General features: G+C 35.0%; 2 protein-coding genes across 9 annotated transcripts; one reads left to right on the top strand and one right to left on the bottom strand.

The window, feature by feature from the left end:
• Positions 1–6,582: 6,582 nt before the first annotated feature.
• LOC125219708 (uncharacterized) lies at positions 6,583–9,456 on the top strand. 4 transcript variants are annotated; one of them, XM_048121753.2, is made up of 5 exons: positions 6,583–8,314; positions 8,435–8,501; positions 8,591–8,692; positions 8,809–8,870; positions 9,112–9,456. In XM_048121753.2, exons 1-2 carry the CDS (start codon positions 6,601–6,603, stop codon positions 8,491–8,493), a joined length of 1,773 nt encoding a protein of 590 aa, XP_047977710.2. In that variant the 5' UTR covers positions 6,583–6,600; the 3' UTR covers positions 8,494–8,501; positions 8,591–8,692; positions 8,809–8,870; positions 9,112–9,456. The 4 variants fall into 4 exon arrangements, with proteins under 4 accessions (XP_047977710.2, XP_088913177.1, XP_047977709.2 ...); XM_089057051.1 differs by having other exon boundaries at positions 8,809–8,916; XM_048121752.2 differs by lacking the exon at positions 8,809–8,870 and having other exon boundaries at positions 9,117–9,456.
• Positions 9,457–10,522: 1,066 nt separating this feature from the next.
• On the bottom strand, positions 10,523–13,765 carry LOC125185549 (beta carbonic anhydrase 5, chloroplastic-like). 5 transcript variants are annotated; one of them, XM_048082099.2, is made up of 9 exons: positions 13,397–13,765; positions 13,022–13,167; positions 12,170–12,331; positions 12,033–12,081; positions 11,844–11,957; positions 11,710–11,763; positions 11,375–11,457; positions 11,189–11,294; positions 10,523–10,891 (listed from the first exon to the last, which is right to left on the bottom strand). In XM_048082099.2, exons 3-9 carry the CDS (start codon positions 12,298–12,300, stop codon positions 10,691–10,693), a joined length of 738 nt encoding a protein of 245 aa, XP_047938056.2. In that variant the 5' UTR covers positions 12,301–12,331; positions 13,022–13,167; positions 13,397–13,765; the 3' UTR covers positions 10,523–10,690. The 5 variants fall into 5 exon arrangements, with proteins under 5 accessions (XP_047938056.2, XP_047938057.2, XP_088913169.1 ...); XM_048082100.2 differs by having other exon boundaries at positions 13,022–13,080; XM_089057043.1 differs by lacking the exon at positions 13,397–13,765 and adding an exon at positions 13,204–13,342 and having other exon boundaries at positions 13,022–13,080.
• Between the last annotated feature and the right edge of the window lie 6,573 nt (positions 13,766–20,338).

The following is a 20,338-nucleotide window of genomic DNA, read 5'->3' as shown; positions in this document are numbered from 1 at the left end:
CAAATAAAAGGTGAATAAGTAGGGGATGTGATTGGTATGTCATGTGACAGGTTAATTAATTAGGTTTGGCCAAGCTGTTGGGGAATTCTCTTTTTGGACAATATTAAATATTAAATAATGCTTCCATTTTTACAAGTAGCAATTTTGCTCTGGAAAAACTATTTGGTCATGATATGATTAACAATAATTGTGGTTTAATGAATGAAATAATGAGGTGGTGTTGCATACTATAGAGAAAGCACTATCCTCGAAATTGTAGGGAGAGAATTGTTTTAGGTCCATTATAATATGATTAAATAGTACTATTCATGTATCCATTTTATGGTCGGTCATAATATGATCAAACAGCCCTGGTTTTTTTTACTCAACATACGATTTTGTAGGAAATTAATGAAACCGGATGGCTGAACCCCCTCCCACAAATCATATATAGCTGGTGTATGCACTTGTTTATGCCTTATTCGGCGGTGCCCCTCGGCTCATTTGATTTTTGCTTCGTTTTTGTGTGTATGTTGTTGTTGTTGTCTGTTGTTGATTGGCATTTCGCGAATTTGACACTCTTCACTACTAGTTATTGTCGTTGGAAACATTTTTATCCAATCAAAATATAGCTAGTGTATATTCAACCCTTATTATATGGAGTACATATTTTGTTTGGACACTTTTGCATACATGTGTTGGAACATTTTATCACACTTTTCCAACTTTTTAATAACTATATGCTGTAGTAATTGAATGTTGAGTGTAATTGTGGTATGATTTTTGGAATTATCATACAACTATGCATTGGCTGTCAAATTATTGTTATGTGGAGTTAGAGTTTGCATGGATGCTCAAAGAATTGAAGGTTCATTTATTTTTGGTTGGTGGTGACACATAATTTCCCCATGATTAAAAGGTAAATAAGTTGAGGATGTGATTAGTTTGTCACGTGATAAGTTAATTAATTAGGTGATGTGGAATTCTCTTTTTGGAATACATTGAATATATAATTAGCTCAATTTTTAAAAGTAGCATTTTTGGAAAACACTATTTGGTCATAACATGGTCAGTCATAATGAGGATATTTATAATTTATAAATAGAGAATAATGAAGTGATTTTTACATGTTTGATCGAAAACTATCCTTTAAAATAGTAGAGAGAAAAGTGTAATTTAAAGACCAGTAATAATATGAATATTTGATCTAATAGCACTACTCTCCATGCTCAACCCTAATTCGATATTTTATTGGGACATTTTTTCATATATTTTGGCACATTACTTTTCCAATTTTTTATGACTCTATATGTTGTAATATTGGGGAATTATTGTAGTAGAAATGCTTCACGAATTGAGTGTTAAGTGTAATTGTGGTAGTGAGAATTTTCAGAATGATATACAACTATAGGTACTCATTGTTAAACCAAGTCACGTGTAGCCAAACACCCAAAAAGAAGACCAAGACATGCACACCTTTACCGAACCACTGTTTGTTGTGACAGAATAGAACAATTGTGTAATCGAGACAAACAGAAACATAAAGAGACACATAATTTACGTGGTTCACCAAAGTTGTGTTGGCTACGTCCACGGGCAGGAAACAAAGAACAGATGCTATTCAGATTGTTTTCAGATTACAGAGTTATGTACTCTACTTCTATATAAACAGGCACATAGACGGCAGGCTAGAAATAGTTCAAGAGAAAATTAATGAAAAAGACATCAATTAATAATTTTGAGAAATTATTAATCTCACGTGTTAGAATCATTATACAAATATTATTATGAGATAATAACATCTACATTAATTGTTATCAAAGCATTGCCTATGTTGGTCTAACCGTATTTATGTTCACCAACTTAATTACTTAGGAAAGCCTATTAAATTTACAAGAGAAGAAAAAGGAAGGGCAGTGGATTGTGCAGCACAAGTCATTTTGGTGAAAGTTATGACTAATAAATGAGATAAAGATGATAGTTGATGCAGTGGCATTGGTACGACGTAAATTAATTCATCTGTCTGAAAATTCAGTAAATGAATGGCTAAGGAACAGCCATGCATTATGGTGACTGGTTGTTGAGGTAGTTGGAATTAAAATTCATCTAGCTAAAGTTTACAAGACTATATAGTAGTAATAGGTAATTAAGTGTTGGAATTTTATCAATATTGAGTCCGAATGTAGTTTTAAATACTCCATAAAGAGTTGTGAATTACTCCCTCTCGTCCCCGGATAATTTGTCCCAGTTTTCCATTTCGGTCCGTCCCACATAATTTGTCCCATTTCACTTTTATCATTTTTGGTAGTGGACCCCATATTCCATTAACTCATTCATACTCACATTTTATTATAAAACTAATATATAACGGTAGGACTCACATTCCACTAACTTTTTCAACCCATTTTTCATTACAATTCTTAAAACTCGTGCCCGATCAAAGTGATCCGAATTATCTGGGACGGAGGGAGTATAACATAAGAATAAGAATAATTTTTGTGGACAAATGGAAAAAGGATTAAAAGATCACACTTTACATAAAGGGAGTGTATATAAGATTGAAAACATTAATGATATTACAGTTAACTCAAGGCTTCCACACAAATAATGATCCAACTCATCATTGTGTTTGTCTAATTTCTGGTGTCGGTTATTGCTTTTGTCTCATTCAACACACTGTTGTTTTCGTTGTGGATGAGGGTGCCTCATAGTTCTTTTAAAAAAAAAAATTGGACTTGTAGGTTGTTAGCTTGTGATACAGACCAAACTGGAGAACTCAACTCAAAAAATTAGCCTGTTAGGAGATAGAACTCATTTAGTCAATATACTCCACACCAGTTGTTCTCACAATCGATGTGGAAATTGAGTCCATAACAACTTGGTGCTTCTTCTTCTTTTCGTTGGAATATGTTAGCTACTTGTGTAGAACTTTGGGTTGTCCTACCTTAGAGCATCTCCAATGCAAATAGGCCAGTCATAGGCCAACCACTCTCTCTCCCTACCACGTCAGCAGCACTAAAAATTCACCAGCCACATCAGATTTAGGCCAGCCGCAATAAAAATAATTCAAGAAATACAACATATATGGAATTAAAATTACGATTAAATTACGTAATTAAATTTACGAGACATATACGGGAAAATTTATTAATTGCATTAAAAAAAGGTACATAGATAAAAAAATTTTACATAATACAGAAAAAAAACTATCGGCGTGCAGTCCTCCGTGCCCACAACTCTTCAATTATATCCTTTTGGAGTTGAATATGAGCTTCCACTTGACGCATGTCGGCATATTCCTTGAGGCGGCCGGCTTCATCGAGAGGTACCCCACGTCATACGCTAGGGGTGGCCGTTCCGTGGCTTGGACCGGCTTCATCGTCATTGGCCCAACTAGTCAGTTGTACGCCTTCGTCTTCGACGATCATGTTGTGCATGATAATGCAGACGTATATTATTTGGGAAACGCATCTGACATCCACAAACGCGTTGGACCCTTAATTGCCGCCCATCGAGACTGGAGCACACCAAATGCGCGCTACACGTCCTTGCGCGCCGACTCCTGCCGTTCCGCAAAGTAGGCCTTCCTTTCATCACTTGCGTGCCTGATCGTCTTCACAAAGACATGCCACCTAGGGTATATCCCATCCGCCAAGTAGTAGCCCATATCATGCCGGTTGCCGTTGGCCACAAATGAGACGGCTGGACAGATGCTCTGGCACTTCTCGTTAAAGAGGGGAGACGAGTTCAGGACGTTGAGGTCGTTGTTCGACCCGGCTACCCCAAAATACGCATGCCAGATCCACAGCCGGTAATCAGCTACGGCCTCGAGGATCATCGTGGGATTCTTTGACTTGTAGCCGGTCGTGTAGGCCCCCTTCCAGGCAGTCGGACAGTTCTTCCACTCCCAATGCATACAATCTATGATGCCTAACATCTCGGGGAACCCATGCTTCTCCCCGTGCATCTGCATCAAATTCTGACAATCTTGGGGAGTAGGGCTTCGAAGGTACTCCTCACCGAAAATGTTTATCACGCCCTCACAGAAATACTTCAGACAATCCAGAGCAGTCATCTCACCGATGTGGAGGTACTCATCCCACATGTCTGCCGCGCCTCCGTAGGCCAACTGCCTGATTGCCGCCGTGCACTTTTGAATAGGGGTGTGGCCGGGTCTGCCAACCGCATCGTGCCTGAAGCGGAAACACAGATATTGACGCTCCAAAGCGTCAACGATACGCATATACAACTCCCTGCGCATTCTAAAACGCCGCCTGAACATGTTTGCGGGAAACCGCGGGTTCTCTGAAAAGTAGTCGTCATATAGCCGCTGATGTGCAGCTACGTGATCTCGATCAATCACTGCTCGACGGTGGATAACCCGTGGAGGGCGAGGTATCGCCTGCTGTTCCACCCTACGCATGTACCGCTCCATCTCGCGGTTCATGTAGGCCTCCATAGCCTCGTTCATCCTCCGTTCGTACTCCTCAACATCCCCACCACTACCACCACTGCTACCACCCGCGTTACTCATCGCTCGATGATGCTCTTATACAGAAAGTTAGAGAGAGAGAGAGAGAGAGAAAACTCATTAAAACAAGTGGTGCAAATGAAAATGAAACTAAAATCGCGTTTATATAGGTTTTAAAAAAAAAATCGAAATTGGGCGCTGGCCGATCGGCACGCCACAATGGCGGCCAGCGCATCGGCCAGCGCCACGCGATCGGCTAGCCCTGGCCGCTTTTTTCGCCGATTTTGCGCTAGCCTACTCCAATGGTTCGGCTAGCCGACCGGCTAGCCATGTGAATCGGCTAGCCGGCATGTATTGGCCTAGTGGCATGTTGATTTTAAAATACCTAGCATTAAATTGAGCCATAGTGTAACTTGCTAGCAAAATTATGAGACTGAAAACTGTGAAATATAATTGAAAAGATAGTCCAAAATGAGAATTTAGTACTCCCTCCGTCCCATAAAAGTTGAGTCGTATTTCCTTTTAATCCGTCCCAACAAAGTTGAGTCATTTTTTTTAACAAAAGACAAAACATCCAATCACTCTTACTTTATTCCTTCATTTACTTTACTCTCTCTTATCTTTCCTACTTTTTTCATCTCTCCTATTTATTTAATATACGTTCTTAATCTCCGTGCCCAAAAGTTTTGTCTCTCCTATAAAATAGTAGTATAGTTTATTATTCCTAAACAATGTATTAAAAAAATTGAAAGTTCATTAGTTGTTAAGCATATTTTAAATTAAAATGAAAAATCAGAAATTGACAAAAATTGAATAATTTACCAAAAACTACCCTAAAATATTATTTATATGGTATTTATAATTCTTTAAAACTTTAATTACTTTATTAAATATGAATAAGTGCTAATGGAATGAGTGCACTCCTATGTAGCATCACAAATTTTCCATCAATCTACTCTATAAACAAAACCACAACATAATAATCCTATTTTATACTTTTAAAATTAAACTAAGTTTATATCCTCAATGGGTTTGTGTTAAAATGATAACTCCTCTTAAAGTGACACCATGACACCACTTATACAACAATATTATAAACACTACACAACAATATTACAAACACTACACAACAATCTATAGATTGTTGTATAGTGTGTCGGATATTGCTGGACAAGAAAAATTGTTGTATAAAGAACAACAAATTGCTGACCGTCTTTTTCAGATTTTTTTTTGCCACATGACAGCTTATTATTCGTCCACGTGTACAAATGATTGGCTAGGAATGGTGGTATGATGTTATTTTAAGGGGTGGTGGCACCCTAACATGCTCCATCCTCAATGTTCACATATATTTCCATTCGGGCTCCTGCTAGTTACTAATTGTAACTTAAATTGATAACTTCTATCAAATTTAGTCCATTCGATCTAAAAATAAAAGGTGAAGATCATTTTTCACGCGAGTCAACTACTAGTTGTTTAACAATGTTAAATAGAGGTATTAATAGAAACTGAAGTTTATTAATTATATTTAACTTTTTAGAAATATATGAAAGCTTCAAACCCATATAACTATGTCGATATAAATTATTTTTTCACAAAATATATATATCAAATTAAATGTAATATCATCTTATGTGCGTTCATCGAAGTTTATTTCATATAGAAAATGAAAAGTTGCATTTAATTTATTTATCATTTTTATCTTTAATATCTCTATTTTGTTTCATCAACATTATTTCTTATCTTTTATACTTTACCAATTTCATATTAAAATTTGTGACGTTGGCCAATGAAACTATTTTCGATGGATGGAGGATGTATTATATTTTTGAAATAAAGACAATACTCCCTCCGTCCCACATAATTTTACCCATTTCACTTTTACCATTTTTGATAGTGGACCTCATATTCCACTAACTCATTCCTACTCACATTTTATTATAAAACTAATACTTTAAAAGTAGGACCCACATCCCACCGACTATTACAATTCACTTTTCATTACATTTTTTAAAATCCGTGCTGGGTCAAAGTGTGTAAAATTATGTGGGACGGAGGGAGTATATTTTAACTATCTCCGTCTAAAAAAAAATTGAAAATGAAAAAGAAAAAAAGAACAAAAGGAGCAAAATCATTTGAATTACGCCGCCATGTGGTTAGGAAGAGTATCGTCCAAGTCATCATCTAAATTCTCCACCTTTTCGATTCCCTATCACCCTTTTCTCGTACCCAGATTCAATTCCGACAATGTCAGCCACCAAGCAAGACACTTTTCCGGCAATCCCGACGACGCAATCGCACTATTTGACAGAATGCTCAGAACGCTGCCGCCCCCTTCCGTTTTCGCATTCAATAAATTACTGACTGCGCTTGTGAAAAAGGAACAATACTTCGTTGCACTCTATCTGTTCGACGAAATGCTCCAGAGAGATATCCCAGAAAATCTCTGCACATTAAACATTGCAATTGATTGCTACAGCCGATTGAAAAGACCCGAGCTTGGGTTTTCGATCTTAGGCAGTGTACTGAAGCGTGGGTACGAGCCGGATGTTGTGACGTTTAACACTCTGATCAAAGGGCTTTTGTTGGTCGGGAAGAATCTCGAAGCGGCAAACTTGTTGAAGAGGCTGTTTACTGAGTCACTTTGTAAGCTTACTGATGAATCTTCTAGTCTTAGTGTAATCAGTAGGTTGTGTGAGCCTGATATGTTAAGTTTACTGAAACGGGGATGGCGGAAAGCTTGGGTTTATGATTACTACGCTGTGATTGTCGATGCGATGGATAGTGCGGGCGTGTCACCCGATACTTTAGCGTATAATTCGATAATTAAGGGGCTATGCGAGATGAGTAGATGGAATGAGGTCGAGAACATGTTAAAGAAGATGGTGGCGAGTAAGGTGTACCCGGATTTGAATACGTACAATATGTTAGTGGATGCTCATTGCAAAGAGGGGAGGGTGGAAGCAGCTGAGCATGTTATGAAGAATATGAATGTTGAACCTGACATTGTGACGTATAATTCGTTGATTCATGGATATTGTTTGAATGGTAGAATGAATGAAGCCGGAAGCATAGTGGAAATTGCATTGAAATCGGGGATCAAGCCTAGTATTGTAACGTATAACACCTTGATGAACGGGCATTGCAAAAAGGGGGGAGTGGGTGAAGTCTTCCGTCTTTTTATGGAAATCCAAGCGCAAGGGCTTGAGCGCGACGTGGTTTCTTACAACATAATGTTGGATGCCTTGTGCAAGTCGCGTCGTATCACTGAAGCATTTTCGGTGTTCAATACAATGGAAGTTGAAGGCGTTGTTCCTGATATAGTCACTTATAGTGTTCTCATTGAGGGATTGTGCAGTGCTCATTGCTTTGCTAAAGCTTTTTCTGTCTTGAATAAGGTAGAGGACACAGGTATCGATTTCGACACTGTAATATATAACACTCTAATTAAGGGATTGTGCAGTGCTCATTGTTTTGACGAAGCCTTTTCTGTCTTGCGTAAGATAGAACACAAAGGTCTCGATCCCGACATTTTTACATATAACATTTTGATTAACGGATTGTGCAAGGATGGAAAGGTTAAACAGGCGAAGGATTTGTTCAGTGTGCTTCCATCCCCCGACGTTATAACCTATAATATTCTCATTGGTGCACTTTGCAAAGAAGGGGAGATGGAAGAGGCTAAGGTTTTGATGAAGAAGATGGTTTACAACAACTGTTTGCCTGATAGAATAACGTGCAATGTTTTGGTTCGTGGTCTTCTGAAAAATAACATGATACACGATGCGATTCAACTGTTGGAAGAGATGGATTCGAGGGGATTCACAATTGATGCCACCACTTTATCAATGATGGAAAGCCGAGGTAATGTTCTTCTCACCCAAGCATCACCAACACTGAAATTATTCATATTGCATTCATCGTATTCACAATTGAAAAGATCAAAAGAACTCATTTGAATTTGAATTTTATATACGATTCCAGGAATTAAATCTGTGAGGCAGAGTGTCAAGAGAGAATCAAGATACCAGGATGACAAATAGAGAGAGAGGTATGAGTTTAATGATTTGATAATTTCGTCTGTGATATTTGTTCGTGATCATCATCTCATATTTGATGAACTCCTACATCATTTCTCAGGGTGGAAAGACATGGGAAAATGAGGTGGAAGTGGTTGAAGAATGAAGCTTGATAAAGGCTACATCTCCATACTTCGTTACCGACCACAAAAACCAAAAACGTGTAAGCTACTCGACTTTTCTGATTAGAAAATATGTGTTACTCACAGCTGAGGCACATTCTCTAGAGGAGTAAAGATCATCTGTGAACTTGAATGAATTTTTTCATCATCTGTGTAGGTGGTCATCGAAGTTGAACAGTAATCTTGTTTGTGCGACAATTGTGATTCCAATTTTGAAAGGTTTATCATGATTTTCATGTCAAGTGAAGGCATTATTTTTCTGCAGGTGTAGGTAGTAGTATCATTAGTACTGGTTAAATGAATCCTTGTTACATTCTGCATTTGATCAAGCTCAGCTCAAAATGTCAAAATTTGAATCTGGATTTATGTTTTCTGTGCGAATAAAATATACTGAGTTTAATCCCTTCATCTGTAGTGGTTTATACAAAAAACTCATTGAAGTATGCTATTTTCATTATAGGTCAGGAATCAGGACGCGAAGAGGAGGTCGAATGAGGCTAAGAATTGGAGCTAAGGATGGAGAGTGGAGGAAAAACAGAATAAATTCCCATTTTCAGAAGCTTTCACTCAGGCCGAGTGACATTCGTGCTTCCAGAGGTTTTCACTCGGGCGGGTAATTTAGTGCCAAATTGCAACTCGAAGAGTGACATCCGCGTCTTGACTCAGGTAGCCCCTACTCGGCCGAGTGGATTTAGTGGCGAATGCCACCTGGCCAAGTGACATGCTCGAGTAACTGCCTTTGCAGCTTTATACTCCAAAGACACGATAAAAGAGGAGGAAAGAACATGGAGGAAAAAAAAAGAAACAGGGAGAGGAGATTCAACACCGAATCTCCATCAATCCGGAGACGAACCACTGTCAGATTTGGAAGAACACCAATGATTCTATGGTTGTAGTTTCTTTTGGATAGTATGAGTGACTAGTTTCTTTCATTGCTCTTGAGATGTTGTAAGAGATTGAAATATGGATTTTGTTATTAAATTATGAATTTCTTCGGCTATAATTCTTGTCTTTAATTTGTGCTATTGTAGAGGCATCTCCAATAATAGTATAGTAGTATTGTCCAAATTTCTAATGCTCTTTAGTTATGGTTCTTCATTTATGAGTATTATCCAAGTTTTCGTGTTTCCTCCTTCATTTGTTTAATTAGTACTATTTGTTACTTACTACTACTACTATTCTTGTATTTTTGGGAAATAATTGATCATTTTCTAAAAGGCCATATCATGATTTCACCATTATGATATAATTGAAAAGATTATGAATTATAAGTTGAAAAGATTATGATATAATTGATAAACTGATAAAACTGAGACATAATTAATAAGTACAACTATTAAAAGTTGGTGACAAATTTGAAAAAAATTTAAAGTTAGGGATAAAATTGATAAAACCACCAAAGGTCACGATGTATTTGATCATTTAGCCAAAATTAAATAAAATCAGGCTTTATGAATTTATTTACCTGTTCAAAAGGCACACATAACATAATTGTGGAAAATTCACATTCTTGAAAACAAAAAAAGCAGAATTGAATGCACAACAATTTACTGCTAAAATCTAACAAATACTCCCTCCGTCCCGGCTAAGATGACACATTCCTTAGCCGGTACGGGATTTTAGGAGTTATTGGTTAAAGTTTTTAATTGGAGAGAGAAAAAGTTAGTGTAAGTATTAAAGTAGAGAGATAAAGAAAGATGAATATTTTAATAAGAGCGAGAAAAAATGGTTGAGTGTATTAAATGGAGAGATAAAATTTCCGAAAAAGGAAATGTGTCATCTTAGTTGGGACAAACTAAAAAGCAAAACGTGTCATCTTAAGCGGGACGGAGGGAGTAATAAACTGTTTCAAGTCAAATTGGAGCTTCGTCAAAGGAATCTAACACAATATTAACATAAATAATTTATTGGGAATAGTTGTTACAATTATTAATAGTTATACATATCAAATTCAATAGAAAATCTAAGCCTCACACACACAGCTTGAATAGAACTGCTCTGAGCAATAAAAGAGAAAGATAAGGTATAAGAGAGCAAACTCAGGCCCAGAATTCTCGGTTTTTAATCGAGCATGAGCTCTCGGACTGCATGGTACTCCCCGTGTAGTCGAGCGTCCACTTCTCAAAAGTACAGTCAGTGAAGTCATAGTAGCCACCATGGATCGAAAGCTTCCCCCTAATCACCCGCTCTTCGATCCATGGATAAGTCAGCAAGTTCATCAGTGACCGATTAATGGATTCCTGTACAAAAGACAACGAGACGAATTTAGTACTAATGCTGCAGCTATTTTATTAGCTCTCTATGGTTATCAATCTTCTACCTACAAAACATACAAAAAACATATCCGATTAATTGATTCCTGGACAAAAATTCAACAAGACAGAGACGAATTTAGTACTAACGATGCAGCTATCCTACTCCCCTTTTATGGTTATCAAGCTTCTCCCAACAAAACACACGAAGGGCATATGTGACTTGCAAACCAAATAAAGCTAATAAGCAAGCGAAGGAGTTGCGATGAATGGAGGGAGGCAAACCTTCTCACAGTGCCTGCACTGCTGATCAAAGTTGAGGTCTGAAGCAACAGCCTTCGTTTGCAACCTGGCAGGCTTTCCCGCAATCACCCAGTTTCGGATGAAGCTACTGGACAACATAAACGAAAGCTGTGAGGAATAAAAACAGATGCCAAATGGAATATCATCGAAATCAATGAAGAGAAGAACCTTGAAATTACTTCATCTTCCAAGCTCATCAGTGCTTTAATTCCTCCACAACAGCTGTGACCAACAACTAGTACATTTTCGACCTGAAGAAGTAAACAAAAATATGCATATAGCTCGATATTTTCAGTTCCTACTGATAAGAGAATGAGAATATACAGTTTTACTGGATGATCTAAATAGTGGTTCTTTACATTTCGGTCACTTCCTTAAATTTTTTATGCGTCAATGGGTAGCGGAAAAAGAATTTCCATTGCAGATGATGTGTATATAATAGCCGCATCCATTCATTAACTACAAAGAAAAGGCTGACATGACTTAAGCAGATATTAACTTACTTCCAAAGAATTGACGGCAAATTCAAGGGCAGCATTTGTTTCCGTAGGTCCATTCTGCATCAGAGTAACAAAATCTTCAGAATCATCACTCGTGTTACAAGTGGTACAAGCTCAAAAAGATATAATTAATGTACCTCATGTGGTGGTACCAAGTTCGCCACATTCCGGACCACAAAGGCTTCTCCTGGTTGGAAACCAAGGATACTCGAGGGACAGACCCGCGAATCAGCACAAGCAATCACCATGAACTGTCCTTCAATACATCAGATTCTAGCTACAATAACATTCGAGACTTGAAAAAGAGTACTACCAAAACTAAGTACCTTTGGCACCTGGGCCTCAGCCAGCCCTTTGTAGTGCTCTAAGTTGCTCCTGAAACGACGAGAAACATGTAAGAACAAATAAAACTCCTATTTTTGTGCAATACATTTAACAGAGAAAAAAGTCACACAATTCTTACAAGTATTTATCTTTTTTGAAACTAAGAAATCTGTGTTTCAACTCCTTGAAATGATCTTGCGCTTCTTTGGTCATCCTTGCAACTTTCGGCTTGTCCTCTACGGTATCCTGAGCTAGGCCCGGGGACTCCATCAAGGCCTTCAATCTCAAAGTGGGATTTCTTCTATTATCCAGTAACGGAAGTCATACAACACGGAAGAGATTACATTAGTGTAACATCCAATCTACCGAGGCCCACATAATTTAAATCAGAATATAACATGCTTATCTCTTTGGATCAATCTTGAGTGTTGCATGGTCTTTAATCTTATAAAGTAAGTGGTCCTATAAACCATCATCAAACAATACGATTAGAACCTTAAGGTGCAAGAATCCGAGATTCAGAACTAGTTTCTTCACCGTGTTTTTATCTCATTGTGGAACGACAAGCATCTGACTTTGAATTCAGGAACACAATCGAAGCAAGTGGAGTGCAACTACAGAGGACTTCAAATTCAACTAACCAATTTTCTAAACTCTACAACAATCATTACCCCAAACTCAGTTTCTAACACCACATAGCCAATACATAAGCATTTGAAGCCGTTACAGGCAGAAATGTCTAAAATTCCATCCACGCAGAGACAGAGACATGAAGCACAATTTCAGAGCTAATCATCCTAAACTTCAACTACCTGTTTATGCTGCTACGATCGTCGATGCTGAACATTTTAACAATAAACAAGGAAAATTAAGCAATCTAACTCACTACACAATTGCCTACAAGCACAAGCACAAGGAAGGTGCATTCAACTATCTCAAGATGACAAATGGAGTAACAAATACTAAAGATTAGAACTTTGGAGAAACTTACTTATAACAACCCAAAAATCTCAGCTGGGACTGCTCAATCTTCAACTGGGAACCAAATACCTTCCACCCCAAAACAATCAAACACAAAAAAGCAGCAAATCAATTCCAAGAAATTGCTTCACACAAATGCAGACATGCTCAATCAATCTACAAAAGAGGAAAGGAGTCAGCAATCACAAATACATCAGATCCATTCGACGAATTGCTGGAGAGATCCGAGCAAGCAAGAAACGAGGATTGGAAAAGCGCCTGAGCCATTACAGATCTCTCTCTCTCTGGGGAAAATTCCCAAACAGAAAGTGTGTATGAATAAATAAACAGAGCGGTAATGGAGACAGATTAAAGTTGCTAAATATAGGTGGATCAGAAAGTACACCTGTTCTCCAAGAAAGGCGGAGAGAACTATGTGCTATTGAGACACATAGTCATCATCAGATTAATCGAGCGGTGAGCAAGAAGACACACGACACGAGGTTTAATTTATTACAATTACAAAGAAATGAAAGCGAAAACAGGGAAATTTTTTCAATTTGCTTTGTTTTCCCACCGCACATGGCTCTAATTCTAAAGCGACTCATGGCGACGAGGAAAGGCCACTTTCCCCTTTGACGTGATTTTTGGTTCTCTTCGAATACCGAATCGGTTTAACCGAATGCTCAAAATAGCTCATTTTTCTGGAAAAAAAATTAATCTTTTTTTGTTCACGCCAATTGCATCCTTCCTAAATCGCCGTTTTCCCCTTCAATTTCCGGCGCAATCGCCGCCGGCTGGTGGTGGTGCGGTGGAGGAGATTTTGTTACACTTAATCAGAAATGTATTTATATTTTATATGATAATTGAATTACTTACTCCACTACTTATATTAAATAGAAACTAATTTGGGATTTTCGATTTCTGATAATTTCTGTTATTCGACAAAATATGGATTTAATTCGGTTCAATTCAGCAGTTAGATCGATGAAGAAGGTGCACTCGAGTCCGGAGGAAAGGTGAACAATCGAGATGGTATGCCATCGCTTGTCGTATCACACGACTGGCTCTGTCGAGCAAGCTTTGCTTTTTTTTTGTCGATTTCTATTAAATTATTTATACAAATAAAAATAAACAGGTATACGAAAAAAGTACTCTATATATCCACAAGAAATTAGTTATTTTGTTGTCATTTTAGAACGTTGCCAGAATTAGTTTACTTTCTAACTTTTGGAACTTTTTCACTACTACCATTACTCTAATGATATGAGTCGCACTATCGTGTAATACTACTTTCACTACGTTTATATTGATTTCTCATATATCTTATTAAAACTCGACGTCCACAAAGTTTATATTCTAAAGGAACTGAGGAAACACATCATTTATGTATAAGGTGTTTGTATTTGAATCACATGTAACGATAGAAAAGGGAGGTGTGAGACATTTGCTCTCTTTTCCCAAGGCATCCGAGTTCGAATCCTAGGCGATAAGGGGAAAATAAAATATTAACACACTTTTTTAAGTTTGAATGGGAAGAAATGAAGTGTTGATGTCATTTTATTTAGGTATTCGGGTTCGAATCCCATGCTATGAGACAAAAATGAAATATAGACATCCTTTTCTTAGAGACATTTGATTTCAAACCCTACGTGACTGAGAGAAATATTACGTGTATGGATTGCAAATGAAAACACAATTTTTGTGCTGATAACTTTAGGGAAATGTGGTCACATTCTAATAAATAGTACTCCTACTACTATTAATTAGGATTAGTGAGGATTATAAGGTGTTTGAAGGAATGCATGTTAGATTTGTACTGTTTTAGGAGTTGGTTGGCCTAGGAATGAAACGAGCTAGAAACTGAATTTATGAAAAAAGTAATATACGCTTATTAGGGTGAATAAATTCTAAAAGCAATTTAAAATTCATTAATCTTGTCTTAATAAAAATTAATTTTTCAAAGCAACCTTTTGTGATTCGTACGATCGTACCCTTGTCTAGTAGAAAGTTTTTGAATATCAAACATCATATACCTAAATAAACATGCACAATAACAATAATTCACTAAGTATGATTATAATATGCTTCATGATATAAAAATAAAAATATGTCAAATATAAATATATGAATTTCAGCCCAAACTACACATATGGCCCATTGGCCCAATATTCTTAATCTCTTGGGCGATTCTATAATTTACTAATGGAGTTATGTATGAATGACTGATCACATTTTTAATGTTTGGTATGTCTAATAAATGAATAATGGACTAAAGACCGGAATGAAATATTAGTTTTAAATCTTCAAATTGAATAATTAATTTTATGGCCCTATTTACAATTACTTATGATTAGTAAAATAGGACATACATGTGTAAATCATATTTATCTCATCATCAAAAAGTCCAAATAGTGCTAAGTTTAAATAATAAATACTTACATATCATATGAGCCGAGATTATATTGTGGCCTAATTTGTAGTATGTGAGTTTGGTATTTCAAACCATGTCTTAAAAATTGATATCATGAGAATAATACGAATTTCTTAGTTGGATTTTGTGTACACTAAAACTTGAGCCCTAGAACTAGATGTAATTAATACTAGGATCGATCTGTCTAACCTAGCTAGCTTCATACTACATGAAATTAATTAATTCAATGTATTAAATGTGGGACTGCTAATTCATGTGTAAGTATTATATAAATCAACATAGAAAAGTCAATATGCATTATCCTTAATTAATTTTGAAAGAAACAAATATTGCTCCTTCATTTTGAAGTCGCATCCGCAAAGGCCAAACTCTTTTAAGGTTCGAAATAAAAACAAGAAGAAAATTCAACCTTGAAAAGAAAATCATATTCCCTACGTCCACCAAATATTGTCCATATTTGTCATTTTGGTATGTTCATAAATATTGTCCACATTACTTTTTTCTATTTTTTATAAGTGGACTCCACTTATACTAACTCATTACCCCCATATTTTATTATAAAACTTATAATATACATATGAAAATAAGACTCACATTCCACTAACTTTTTAAATCCATTTTCTTTACATTTCCTAAAACTAGTGTCAAGTCAGATGTGGACAATATTTTATGAACAGAGAGAGTAACTTATAAACCCGTCGTTCGACCTTAAACTTTAAAAGCGCAAAGTAAAAAAGAATCCCTAATTTTAAAAGAGAGAATTGAAAAGAAAGAAACAATAATAGTATGATGGACCACAACCACCAAGCATTTATATATATATATATATCCTACTAAGGGTAGAAAAGGGTATAAAATAGTAGTACTACAAGACTTTAAATGCCATTTAAAGATTACTAATGGGGTGATATTTTTTCGCCCTCGGTTTGTTATTTAATGCTCTTATCCTTAATTTTGTTTCTTTTATAATTTTGATGCGTGCCGTGTGTGCTTGGGGTGAGGGATTTTGTGTCTACTTTATATATTTATTGGCCTTGTGTTAGCATTAGGCTTTTTTCTTTTTGAGCTAATCTAGGTTGTGATTTTTTTGTTATGGTGTTGTTGGATTCTTTCTCACCTTTAGTTTATTGAAAAAAATATCATTCAATTTTGTTCTGAAATAGTCATCATATTTTAGAATTTCATGACAAAATAATAATGAAATCTCAATATAGGATTGTGATCAGGTTCATAAGTGAAATTCTTTCAAAAATCAAAGCAAATCTCAGCCATTGGATCCTGTGATGTAACCGTTAGATTAATGTCACATGTCATCTAATAATGTAGATTGTGTAGTCTAATAGTGTAGCTCGGCTAATAATGTAACGCGCTTTTGTCTAATAATGTAGATTGTGCAGTCTAATAATGTAGCCCGGTTAATAATGTAGCACTTTTAGTGTAATAATGTAGCTCGGATATTATGATCACAACCATCCAATTTAAGAATCCAATGGCTGAGATTTGTTTTGATTTTTGACAGAATTTGCTTTATGGACCATAGTGCGCCCCTCTCAATATATATGGTGGACCTAGGCTCATAATTTACATTGATAGATATGTTAAGAAATGGTGTAATTAATAAAATCATGATATTATAATTTAAATAAAATGATTTTTTAATCTATTTTAAGTAGGGGTTTAATTTGGTAGGAAATATTAAAAATTAAAATAACATAAAATATTACTACAATTATTATATTCTAGATTAGCAAATATTATTAGTTAACCTTGCATTATTTATGCTCTAGAGGGGCGAGGGATTGTTAATCTAGAGGGAACAATAATTTAGGGTCGAGCCTTTCCCTAAAATTGTGCTTCACTTTAAAATAATTTTGAATACCAAAGAATTATAGTTAATCCACCAAACTCTACCTTTACTCTGCTCAATTAAAAGGTATATTGGCGACATTTTTATTTGTTATAAACCTATTTTTAAAAAAGTGAATGTTTTGAACTAAATTTATATTTTGGTCATATATTTTAATCAAAATTGACATTTCCTCTGAAAAATAATAAGGCACATTCATTAAGCATTGGATTAACTACCAATGTGAAGTAAGCATTCGAGGTCCGTACAAGAGAGACTATTGAAACATGTTGGTACGGAATATCCAGCTAGAAATTGTACTACTCTGCAACTTGCATTAGAGTTGTGGGGTTAACTTTAATTTCAATCAATGAGAAAATGAGTTAGAGATAGAGAGTCGAGAGTTAGAGTGTGAAATTTTGAATTTTAGTGATTTAATGTTTATGTAAGAGTACAATTTTGGTGGCTGAATTCATAAATATTAAACTAATATCGACTTTATATATATATAGGTGTAGTAATTAATAAATCATGCATGTACTATATATATTAGGTAAGTTTCTTTGATCAACAATACTTATTGCTACTATACATTAAAACTATCGGTGTTTAGAAACATGTTGTAACAATTGAGGATTTGAAGCATGTGGTAAACAAAGAAAATGGAGTAATAAAATGTGGTAAAATTGTAGACATTCTCACTAATATAAAGGGGTTTTGAAACAAGAATTGTAATCTTGTGAGTGTTAATTTGTCGTTAAAATTTAGAGGTTTTTAGCATGAGTTAATGAAGTACTCCCTCCGTCCCGTAAAAGTTGAGTCGTATTCCTTTTTAGTTCGTCCCAACAAAGTTGAGTCATTTCTTTTTTTAACAAAAAACAAAACATCTAATCATTCTTACTTTATTCATCATTTACTTTACTCTCTCTTATCTTTCCTACTTTTTTCATCTCTCCTATTTATTTAATATAAATTCTTAATCTCCGTGCCCAAAAGTTTTGTCTCAACTTTTATGGGACGGAAGGAGTACTTTTTTTTTCTATCTCTATTGTGCATGTATGCATTGATTGCATAAATTATCATGTTTATGGACTTGAACAACCCAATCATTCCCTCAAAAAATTTTAAACGTGTCAATATGAATTAAAGTCTTACTTTTACATAATTTCTGTTTCTCCATTTTTCCAAATAAAGACTCTGAGGATGATACAGATTTTAACGTAAAACTAATAAAATATGAGAGAAAATAATAAAATTAATTGAAATAAAGTTTAGAAAATGAAACACATATAATCAACTATTCATGAATAGTGTAATTTGTGGTGATTTTCTTTTTAAATTCAAGTAAACTAAATATGTTGGAAAGACCAAAATGATAAATATGGCCTATTTTTTAGGACATGAATATTTATAATGTAATGATTGGTGGAGTGTAAGATCAATTTACTCAAAATAGAGATAGATAGATGAGATTTTAAATTACTATATATTTCAAAATTATAAAAAGAGGCATTATTTCATGGACAGATGAGGCTACCCACGGCCACACACCTACAACTATACGTACATACACTTACATCTACACCTACTAATAATTTATTACTACATCTACTAATAATTTATTTCAATCATTTAGTATTTTACCCAATTTGTGTAGTAGAAAAATTCTCAGTCCACTTCGAAACCTGTTATACTACTAATAATACTTTTGACTTCTAATTAAACTCTGGCAAACCTAAATACTCAAATATGGAGTAAGTAAAAAGGTAATTGGAACCCTCTATATTATTTCCTCTTTTAGTTTACATTTTCTCCATTTTATTTTATACTCCTTTCATCTCATTTTAGGAATCTTAATTGGGTATAACACGAGTTTTAAGAAATATAAAAAAATGTTAGTGAAAAAATATAGTGAAATGTGGATCTCATTATTATATACTCCTTCCACCCCATAAAAATATTAGCACTTTCCTTTTCTATTCGTCTATGAAAATAGCTCATTTCCATTGATGGAAAGTTCTTTTCAACTCATTACTTGTATACATCAATTTATTTATTAACTTATACCACCATGTCTCACCATTAAACACTAACAATAATGCGGGTCTCACTATTCACTAAACACTATTTTAACTTCCCTCCTCATTCTCTTTCTTACTTTATCAATTATACCATTTATAGATTATTCTAACCGAGACTCCAAATATGGAACAAACTAAATGAAAATCGTGACTCCTAAAAGTGGGACAAAGGAAGTTATCATTTTCCAAAATGGATACAAAAAAGAAGCACCTCACTTATAATGGGATGGAAGAGAAATACATATTTTTTCTGCAAAATTTGGATTGTATAATTGTGTATATGAGTACATATGTTGTGTGTATTGTGTTGTGTATTCTGAATGCAACAAAAAGACAAGGTAAACTCGCAAATTCGATTCACTTTCTAAACCTTAAATTATAAACTCTAAATGATGGTTGGATATCAAATTTAAAAACTTCATGATTTAATATATGATAATTAGATAATTTAGATTGCCAAAAAACATCTGAATTTTAGTCTACTTGAAGTCAATAGTCAATATTACAAATTAAAAAATAGTTGTTTAAACGTAACTTTAAATGACCCCTTAATTGTCTCATTGCCAAAAAATTCTGACATCTTACACGTGTTCTTTTTTTTTTCATAAGTGGTAGATGTCCTTACAAAAAATTCTTAAAGCTATGATATAATCTATTTATTTTCAAAAAAATTGCAGAATTAACTAAGAAATCGATTAAACTTGATGGTATTTCTGACAATTTTCCTATCAAATTTTGACTGAATATTGTGATTGAAAACCAAGAATTAGGGTATTTAATTAAATACTATTATTAATAAGTACGTATTACTCCTGTATTATTCAAGACATGTTTTCATACGATAAATTGAACAAAATTAGAGAAAATGTAATTTTGAAAATATATGCCGATAAGAGAGTACTAAGCATTTCATATGCACAAAATTTGATATGCACTATTCCCTCAGTTCCACGTTAATTTAGTTATTTTTCAAATTTTAAAAATTCC

The sequence above is a fragment of the Salvia hispanica genome, chromosome 1 (assembly GCF_029641045.1).
Source record: "Salvia hispanica isolate PSC_SH4W2 chromosome 1, Shi_PSC_v1, whole genome shotgun sequence".
NCBI lineage: Eukaryota > Viridiplantae > Streptophyta > Magnoliopsida > Lamiales > Lamiaceae > Salvia > Salvia hispanica.
The sequence above is the reverse complement of the archived record's forward strand: the minus strand, read 5'-3'. Positions and strand labels throughout refer to the sequence as shown.

What these genes read in the sequence shown, in the direction of transcription:
- LOC125219708 (XM_048121752.2), top strand. Translation starts at nt 6,601, where the DNA reads ATGTGGTTAGGAAGAGTATCGTCCAAGTCATCATCTAAATTCTCCACC. An exon ending in ATCAATGATGGAAAGCCGAG is followed by an intron (nt 8,315 to 8,434) that starts GTAATGTTCTTC and finishes ATACGATTCCAG; the next exon opens with GAATTAAATCTGTGAGGCAG.
- LOC125185549 (XM_089057040.1), bottom strand. Translation starts at nt 13,278, where the DNA reads ATGGCTCAGGCGCTTTTCCAATCCTCGTTTCTTGCTTGCTCGGATCTC. An exon ending in CGAATGGATCTGATGTATTT is followed by an intron (nt 13,081 to 13,197) that starts GTGATTGCTGAC and finishes TTGGGGTGGAAG; the next exon opens with GTATTTGGTTCCCAGTTGAA. An exon ending in AGATTTTTGGGTTGTTATAA is followed by an intron (nt 12,332 to 13,021) that starts GTAAGTTTCTCC and finishes ACTGGATAATAG; the next exon opens with AAGAAATCCCACTTTGAGAT.